This window comes from Sinocyclocheilus grahami, unplaced genomic scaffold (genome assembly GCF_001515645.1).
Source record: "Sinocyclocheilus grahami isolate Dianchi unplaced genomic scaffold, SAMN03320097.WGS_v1.1 scaffold28.1, whole genome shotgun sequence".
NCBI lineage: Eukaryota > Metazoa > Chordata > Actinopteri > Cypriniformes > Cyprinidae > Sinocyclocheilus > Sinocyclocheilus grahami.
In genome coordinates this window covers 1461192-1471147 of record NW_015505207.1, presented here as the reverse complement: position 1 = coordinate 1471147, position 9956 = coordinate 1461192, and the positions used below count along the sequence as shown (strand labels likewise).

The window sequence follows — 9956 nt, the reverse complement described above, 5'->3', positions numbered from 1 at the left end:
TAAAAAAAAAAAAAAAAACAAGCAGACAAGTGTAAGACAAATGACTTGGATGCTTGTAATTGGATATTAAATAAATCACCAAAGTTAGAACAGTGAATCTTGCCAAAGCACATATATATTTCAGAGACTATCATGCTCTTGTACGTAAATGTACACTGACATTTAGCCTAATGCAGTCACACGCACACACAAAAAATGGGACTCCCCACACTGGAGAATTCAGTTATTCTGGAAAAGTTCTGAACATTGTCTCACCACATGAAAAAAAAATGGTGCTTCAGATTTAGGTAATAGGTGACCTCACAGGAACAAATTAGTCATTGCTTTTCATGCAATACAGTGTTTGCATATGGAATTAAGATTACAAATGTTGATTGCAAACATTTAAAGTGCATTGGAAAGCTTTATCAAAAGCCACATCTTCTCAGAAGTAAATAGAATAGTATATTTGGGGACAGACAGCAGCCGGAAAGAACCTTTTAAATTTCTGCTTAGTGAAAGTAGAACAGCTCTGAAAATATTGTAAAAACCATGTAAAAAATAAATAAATAAATAAATGCTAAAATGTGTATGTCTTTGTGTTGTCATCATTTTTATATGTATTACTGAGTGTATACAACCTTAACACTAAGGAATCTACAGGAAATGTAAAAAAAAAATCCAGCCAGAAGTGTTTCATTAGATAAAAGAAGTTGTGAAGAACAAAATCGTGGAATGCGGTCTGTATTCTCAACCTTTATGACAAATAAGTTAGCTACTGTAGTTACGTACGGCTATAAAGCAGGCATTTATGTTCTTTAATTCATCGAAACCTTGTTTTAGGTGGTTGCCAACAGGTGCAAATAGGATGTTTCAAACTAAACAGGGAAGTCTTTCAAAAGCTTGCAGATGTAATTTTCAACTTCTAACAATAGAACAAAGAGCTGGGCCCTTTCACAACTACTGTCACACCCAACGATGCTGCAAACCGCACGATAAAGAAGCAAAATAACACATTTGATCAAAACTGAAGAAAAATCTAAAGTGCATTTTTCCATCTAATATCCACTAAAATTCTACCATACTAATTCACAATTAAAACTATATAATAAATGAAGCTGGATTATTTCCCCCTCATTAATACATGAATATAAGTATATGTTTAAAATAAATAAATAAATAATTATCCTTTTTTTCTCTACTTATGTTATTGGCAATTGTGTCACAATTTTCACAAATTCAGTAACCAAATTAAATTATTAAAGTAAACCTTAACAGGGGTTATAAAATCCTGTTGCGTTTCATCCTTCTGAAACCACAGCTGAACACAGAGGACACGTGTAGGATGGCAACTAACATGTGACAGCGAGAGGTCCTCACTCGAAAGAGAACTACTGAGAAAAAGGAAAAAAAAGGGCAGATCTTGATCAGAAACACAGGAAATTATGTCATGGTTACAAAAGCAGAGTGGAAACAGTATTTCATTGCTCAGTCGGGTGTGTGTTAGAAAACGTGGTTAATGCCGGACCAGGAGGTGCCACTTTTTACACTGCAATGATCAGACCACTAGACACAACACAGACACAAAAACTGGGGCACAAGAAAGTGTTGGTAAGTACATATGTTTTTATAATAATGGTTGTGAAGGACTTATTGAAACTCTTTTGATGGATCACACAAATAGTACTTAATCATCAATACTCTAGGAAACAGCTCAGGAGAAATTTGCATACTTTGTATTTGAAGCTGTTTTGACCAGTTCTTTCTTCAGTTAGTATATGTGAAATGATGTTCAAGCTGAATTTTTATATTATTAATTATTAATGTATTCATTTTTATAATAATAATTTATTTTAGATAGATAGATAGATAGATAGATAGATAGATAGATAGATAGAAATAATTGTGCGAATTCAATTTAATATAAGCTGAAATATCCATTCTAGTTTGTTGTATTGCTTCAGAGCATGTGATAACTGCGTGTACTGGCAGATGGATGATTCATTAACATACTACAAATCTATCCATTGCATGGTTGCTACTCTACAGTGAAACAATTGTGAATGATTGCAAAATGCTAAAGCATCATATTCATCAAAAATATGCTGTTTCTTTTCAGTCTCTTTTAAATCCGAAAAGTGGACATAAGCTTTGCAGAAGTATACTATCCATTACACATTCATTGTTACCCCATCACAGAGAACTGTGTTCTGCTCAGACGTGTTTTTCTAGAAGTCAAGGTCTTTGTGAGGGTGCAGAATTTGGGCAGTTGTAGGACTGACAGGAAACACCTTTCGCAGCTCCAATGGAGTGCAGTGCTTGTCTGGACCTCCTGTCTTCACATTTGCACTGATGATAGATTAAAACTTCCTTGCCATTCACAGCGATATCACAAACTTCTCTACATGCACGTAAAAATTATTTGACACATTCATAAAAATGTTGTTGTAGTGAGTAGTCAGTTTGGGGGCGAGTGCTTTGAAACCACAGGTGGATAATGGCATTTACTTTGCCTGCAATGTATGCCCGTTACAAAAAAAAAGACACAAACTGCTTGCACTTCCTTAGTGAAACAACACTGTGTAACCTGATACAAGAATGGAATGATTTTCTCAGTTCTGTAGTAATGTATCTGTTTTCCCTTTTTCAGATTTCATAACTGACCCCATGGAGATAGTAGTAGCTACAAACACCACCCAAAATGACTCAGACACCTGTACCAACCTGTATGACCATCATGGTTGGGCACAGTATTTCCTGCCTACAGTGTATTCTCTGATTTGCATTGTGGGACTGCTGGGCAATGTGTTGGCTTTGCATGTCATCTGGCCTAATTTAAAAAAAATTAACTCCACAACTCTGTATTCTGCCAACCTGGTGGTGTCGGACATCTTGTTTTTGCTTGCTCTGCCCTTGCGTACGGTTTACTATGCCAAGGGGTTCCACTGGCCAATGGGGGAGGGTTTGTGCAAAGCCGTGGCGCTGTTGTTCTACATCAACATGTACGCCAGCGTCAACTTCATGACTTGTTTGAGCGTGGACCGTTTCATTGCAGTGGTGCTGCCACTGCGCTTCTCCCGATTCCGAAAGGTTCAGAAGGTGCGGTACATCTGTGCTGCCGTATGGGTCCTTGTGTTGATGCAGACCCTGCCTTTGTTGTCGATGCCCATGACGAGCGTGGAAAAAAGTGGTCACATAACGTGTATGGAGTATCCCAACTTCGAGAAGATTGACAACCTGCCTGTCATGCTCATTGGTGGCGTGTTGATTGGCTTCGGCATCCCTGTGATCACCATCCTGGTGTGTTATTCCGCACTGTGCTCCAAGCTCCGCCTCCTGGCCAAGTCTAATAAACTGACAGAGAAGTCAGGTCGTAGTCGCAAAGCCATCGGCGTGATTTGCACCGTCATTCTCGTGTTTATGGTGTGCTACACCCCTTATCACATCGACCTCCTGCAGTACATGATCAGAAAGCTGCGGTACAAGCCAGACTGCTCAGAACTGCATGACTTTCAGATCTCTCTTCACATCACTGTCTGCTTAATGAACCTTAACTCATGTCTGGATCCCTTCATCTACTTCTTTGCCTGCAAGGGATACAAGAAGAAGGTACTCAAACTGCTCAGGAAGCAAGTGAGCATGTCCTTCTCGAGCGTGGTCAGGACCTCGCCTGAAGGCTCCTCCAAAGACGTGTTTGCAAACGACAAAATCCATATGAGCTCCAGAAGCACTCAGAAAGAGAGGAGCAGTGTGCTGTTGAGCACCAGCAATGGTTTTGAAAGATAAACAACAACAAGAAATGCAGTTCACTGACTATATGAGACTTAATATCAGAGCAAATTTCTTACCTCTGGATTATTTTACACGCTGTTCAAGTTATTGTTTCAGATGGTTGTTAATATTTTGCTATGCTGTTTAAAGATTATTGCACATTTGTCTTACATATTGTAGTTCATTTGAGTGCTAGAATTTGTTAATTTTTTAAAAATTTATATTTTGAATAATAATAATAATAATAATAATATTAAAGCTGCAAGCAGCGTTGAAAGGGCCCTTGCACCCGGGCTCACTGCCACCCAGTGGCTTCAGGAAGACTGGGAACGGTGAGCAATATGCATTTAAAGAGGCAAATATAGAAGGAATGTCAAAGTAGTTTATATCTGCCAAACTTCCTGCTGCCAGCTGGTGGCGCTATGTCTATAACTGAACATTGGCATGTAGATGTCTTCAGACCAGTACTTTTATCAAACATATGAAGTTTGGTGCAGATTGAGCATGGTATAATTGAGTTAGTGTAAAGCATGACATATCATTGTCAACAGGTGGCGCTATGATTATATCTTGGTTGTTAATATTTTGCTATGCTGTTTAAAGATTATTGCACATTTGTCTTACATATTGTAGTTCATTTGAGTGCTAGAATTTGTTAATTTTTTAAAAATTTATATTTTGAATAATAATAATAATAATAATAATATTAAAGCTGCAAGCAGCGTTGAAAGGGCCCTTGCACCCGGGCTCACTGCCACCCAGTGGCTTCAGGAAGACTGGGAACGGTGAGCAATATGCATTTAAAGAGGCAAATATAGAAGGAATGTCAAAGTAGTTTATATCTGCCAAACTTCCTGCTGCCAGCTGGTGGCGCTATGTCTATAACTGAACATTGGCATGTAGATGTCTTCAGACCAGTACTTTTATCAAACATATGAAGTTTGGTGCAGATTGAGCATGGTATCATTGAGTTAGTGTAAAGCATGACATATCATTGTCAACAGGTGGCGCTATGATTATATCCGAATATTGGCCTTTAGATGTCTTCAGGCCAGGACTCTTACCAAATATGTGAAGTTTGGTGCAGATTGGAGATTGCATGTTTAGGTTAGTGTAAAACAAGTAATTTCCTGTTGCCAGCAGGTGGCACTATGATTATAATGGAATATTGGCATTTAGATGTGTTCAGGCCTGGACTCTTATCAAACGTGTGAAGTTTGGGGCAGATCGCACATTGTATGGCTTAGTTACAACAACTTCTATTCCCATGGCGAAACATCAAACTTTGTCACGCGGCCACGGGCTCGCCCTTTAACGAAAACTTAAGATCTCCGCAATTTAACATCACAAAGGCCTTTAGATTAGACTGACCAAATATAAAGTTGATGTCATTAAATCTTTAGGAGGAGTTCGTTACAGAGTAAAACATGTCACTTCCTGTTGCCAGCAGGTGGCGCTATGACTATAACTGAATATGACCATGTAGCTCTCTTCAGGTCAGGAGTCTTACAAACATGTGTAGTAGGGCTGCACGATTAATCAAAATTAAATTGCAATTAGGCAGAAGCTGCGATTGTTATGAGTATCTTTCAGTGAAGCACGGTTCTGTGATCAGCAGTAAATCTCCATCCGAAGGCCAGATGGCGCTCTCACGCTGAAACTCCAAATACACCACACAGAAGAAACCCAGGAAATCCCTATAGTGGTTGCTGAATAAACAGAAGATTTAACTGCTTTCATTAATTCAACATGACTAATAAACACACGACTACGACAATATATGGTTTATCCGAGTTCGTCTTATTATAATTTTTATTATAATAAAGTATATAATAATGCAATGCTAATCGACATAGCCTTCATCACTGCTTAGAATAAGGCACACAACATATTTCATAGTATTCTGTGTAAGAAGCCACATCATCTCACAGAAGGATTTATTTAAAACACTCGACTGACGTTATGAAGTGAGTTTGGAGTAAAAACGTTATTAAATGTGGTATTTTCACGTGTTTTCAGGTGGAGCAGCATTTACTACACAGAGCCATAGTTCACTGACAAGCTACACAAACAGCTTTCATAATCGCAGAACGATTTCTTCGATTTCATAATTGCATGATTAAATCATCTTGTCAGTGAACTACGGCTCAGTGTAGTAAACGCTGCACATTCTGAAAGCACGTGCTGGAGATTTACTACAAATCACAGAACCGGCTTTACTGACAAGATGCGCATGACAATCGCATTCGATTAATCGTGCAGCCCTAATGTGTAGTTTGAAGCAGATCGGACATTGTATGGAGTTATAACAACTTCCTGTTTCATGGCGAAACATCGAAATTTGTCAGGCTGCCACGGACATGCTCTTCAACGAAAACTCTAGATCTTCACAATTTAACATCACAAACGGCTTTAGATTACACTGACCACATTTGGTGTTCATCTGATTAAATCTCTAGGAGGAGTTCGTTAAAGTACAACACCTGAAAATGGCAAAAACGACACAAATTTTGCCAAGAAAATTCAAAATATCCAACTTCCTGTTGGGTTTCGGATTTCTTACCAGGAGAAATTTTTGTAGGTATAGGGGTGTTACATGTGTCTACCGACTTTCGTACATGTACATGCTCGAGGCGCACTTCGTTGAAAGTGTACAGGTGGCGCTATCTAGCCATTTTGCCACACCCACTTCTAAAACCTCTATCAGACAGTGGTGGCTCGTCGGGGGAGGCAGCTCAGCTTCCGCAAAATTTTGAGGTGAAAATGGGAGAAATACGATTTAATGTTAATAAAATTCACAATTCATTTCAGTTCTCGTCTCAGAATGTATATTTTTTGTTTGTAATTTCACAGCTGTAATACCATAGCATGTTAATGAAGTTGGAAAGCACCGCTTTTCAATCACCATCGAGTGTTCACTTTCAGCGCTGAGGAGTGTTGAGAAAAGAAACCTCGCAAGGGAGGCTAGCCTCCCTTCTGGTATATCAAACAATCATCATAGAGACGTAAAATACGTGATATTAGTTTGAACGTCTCCCGCTGCACTGATAATGTACCAAGTATTTATGATGAGTAGCGATATTGAATATTTGATCGCCAACAGATTTACCAAGAACCTCGGTGCTCGGGCCCTAAAAATAGCTGAAATATCATATACAGTATATATATATATATATATATATATATATATATATGCAGTGACATGCCACAGCAAATGTGTATTTGACAAATGTGTACCAAGAAATGGTGCTTGTGGTGATTTTAGTTTAGACCAATGACTCAAATCTTCTGATTCCAGTCATAAGAAAATATTTAATCACTGATTCTTCAGTGACCCTTTTGATCCTTAATAATTCCAACACTGAGATGTGACCAATTAATCACTAAATAACTATTTTTGTTTTGACTGAAGTCTCTGACTTCAGTTGAATGCTAATGGTTGGTGATTTTACCTGCCCTCAAATAGTATAGCACAAGCACGTAGTATTATAATGTTGGCTAGGACAGTGCAAATAAGTGAGCAAAAACAATCATGACCAAAACCCCCTTAAGTGAGCGGTCTTACTGGAAAGAGTCACACTTTTATCTCAATGGTTCCTGCAGCATTAATAGTGTCTCAGGATGATAAACCTGACAATCACACTGACAATGTCATCATATATTTAAATCAGCCAGATGAGCTTCCAAAGCACACAGCAAGGCTTGCCTGAATTTATGATGTCAAATTTGGAACTGTTGCAACATATGATCAAGATGGATAAATTAGTATTTAAATACTTTTGACCAACAACTAGCTATGTTTACATGGTAGAGCTGTAGTCAAGTCCAGCTTTGTCGAGTTCAAGACCAGGACTAGTTGAGACCGAGTCAAGATTTCGGTCTTGCTTCAATATCAATTAATGTGCATACTGTAAATATAAGGGATATAAAAAATCTTTTGTTGAATGCTGTTGAATGCCTTTTTAGCACCATTTTAAACTTAAATTCAGTATTTGCTTGAATTCATTGTGTGCAATTATGCGAGTAGGCTATCATTAAAAAAGGATGTAAGTTATTAACTTTTTTTAATTTCTCATTTCAAAATCTAGTGTTTAATCATGTCTAAATATTTATTCAAATGAAAAACTTAAAAATAAGTAAGCAGGTATGACCTGCAATATTCTAGATATATTTAATAAAGAGCCATACAGGTACCTAGGGGGTAAACCCCACTGACATCATTACAAATGAAAATGATTATTTTTTCTGACCACAAAATTACTCTAATTCGCATTGGAATTGAAAACCCTTTTCTCTATTTTAACCTTAAATACTACACTAATTGTAATATAAGTAATATAAATATTAGAAAATTATATGTTAAGTAATTACACTAATGGACTATAATTATTGTACAAATAGTATTTAGTACCAAAAGATCTCCTCAAAATATCAAATAAATATTTTTGAACTAAAACATACAACACATATTTAACTGAAAAATAGTTAAGCTGTATGGTCACATTATAAGCAATACCCGAGGGTTAAGAAAACCATATTAATGTTGCCTCTCCATCACTCTCCAGAATAAAATGGTATAGTAAATGTCATCGACGTAATAATCAATTCATAATATGCTGTAACGTTTACCAAAAATTGCTGCAAATACCTGTATAATGAAGCTGTCGTCTGTCCATTCAAATGTATTGACAACGCTGGTTTGTTTGGAGAGCTCCGTGAACCACGTGACCGCGTGGCGACGCCGGCGAGATCCAAGCTTGTCGCAACTCTGTTTTTCAATGGCTCTGGCTTTAACTGAAGCGCTACATTTACGCCACATTAAGTGCGCCAAAACGGTATTTATTGTTTGAATTTAGTATTAAAACGTACAAAATTTGAAAGCTGAGACTTTGTTTCATATCGCAAGCAGGGTTGCCAATTTGGAGTGAGATTTACATGGGCAGAGTGAGAGCGTGAGACAGAGCCTGGAAGCGTGTGTCTCATGCCAAATGCGTGAGAGTTGCCCTGCTTTAGCTCAAAAGTTCCAAAAGGGTCTGGCTGCAGCTGGCGAAAACTTAACATTTAAAAGAAAAACTAAAAATAAAGCTAAAAACAATTCAAAATATTAAAGAACAAAAGGTATAAGAGTATAATAATGATTCTAACATAACACTAAGCCAAACACCAAAAAAACTACAAATGTGTGTATGTACAACCACACACACATACAACGGATTTGCGGGTCTTGTTTTTTTCTTGCAGGACCCTGTAGGTTACGGTACTAAATTAGTTGTAATCGTTTAATCACCACCACATCGTCTTGTCTCCATTGGCAAGACGCACGATTTGTGTCAATTGCAAGTGACTTCGCAGGTATCGGAGAGTGCAAGTGGCGATTGCAAGTGACTTCGTAATTTAGTTTATTTTTTCTTGTCTTCACCACCTGGCTACTGGTGTAAAATGTTGAGAGATTCAAACAAAAAGAGATCAATAAATAGAACAAAATAAAAAAAAATAAAGACTGCAAGTGACGTCGCTAGCGGAAGTGCAAGTGTCTGAGAGTGCAAGTCTGAGAATGCAAGTGTCTGAGAGTGCAAGTTTGAGAATGCAAGTCTGAGAGTGCAAGCGCCAGCTGCAGCCAGACCCTTCTCAAAAGTTCAGTTGCAGTGGCTATTACCAAAGGATACGCTTTCTACAACAATCAAGTTGAGAACATATACAGGCTAATGGAGGCGTTACAAAATGTACCCTGGTGAAATTGTGTGTGTGTTATGTGTTTTTATTGGCTGGTTGCCCTCTTTTAAATGGAAAAAATTCTACCTTTCTGGGAAAACAGCATAAACAGCTATGCACAATCAGCTTGTAACACTCCAAAGAGAAAGGAAAACTTGAAATCGCATCATGTGACCCCTTTAGAGCCAGGTACATTTTGAATTCATTGCAATGACAACAAATAGCCAGAAGAGGGAGCCACAAAGCCGAAAGTAAACATTATGAATACGACAACAGATGTCACTTCTTCCCTTTTACATGGGAAACTTTGTGCATGCTTATATTGATATATCATATCATATCATATCATATCATATCATATCATATTATATTAAAGTGTTCCATCAGTTCATGATGAAAAACCAGAGTGCTAATATATCTTAGAGAGGTTGGGAGATTAATTTGCTTATTATCATAAAATGAATTAAAATTCTTACTTTTCTGGTCTTCAGGAA

At 37.6% G+C, this 9956-nt stretch overlaps 1 protein-coding gene across 2 annotated transcripts; it reads left to right on the top strand.

The window, feature by feature from the left end:
- Positions 1-1480: 1480 nt before the first annotated feature.
- LOC107569509 (G-protein coupled receptor 183-A-like) lies at positions 1481-4806 on the top strand. 2 transcript variants are annotated; one of them, XR_001606903.1, is made up of 3 exons: positions 1481-1590; positions 2630-4301; positions 4755-4806. XR_001606903.1 is itself a non-coding variant. In XM_016255620.1 (2 exons), the coding sequence occupies exon 2, from the start codon at positions 2647-2649 to the stop codon at positions 3763-3765; it is 1119 nt and encodes a 372-aa protein (XP_016111106.1). In that variant the 5' UTR covers positions 1481-1590; positions 2630-2646; the 3' UTR covers positions 3766-4303. The 2 variants fall into 2 exon arrangements, 1 of the variants encoding a protein (XP_016111106.1); XM_016255620.1 differs by lacking the exon at positions 4755-4806 and having other exon boundaries at positions 2630-4303.
- Positions 4807-9956: the final 5150 nt, after the last annotated feature.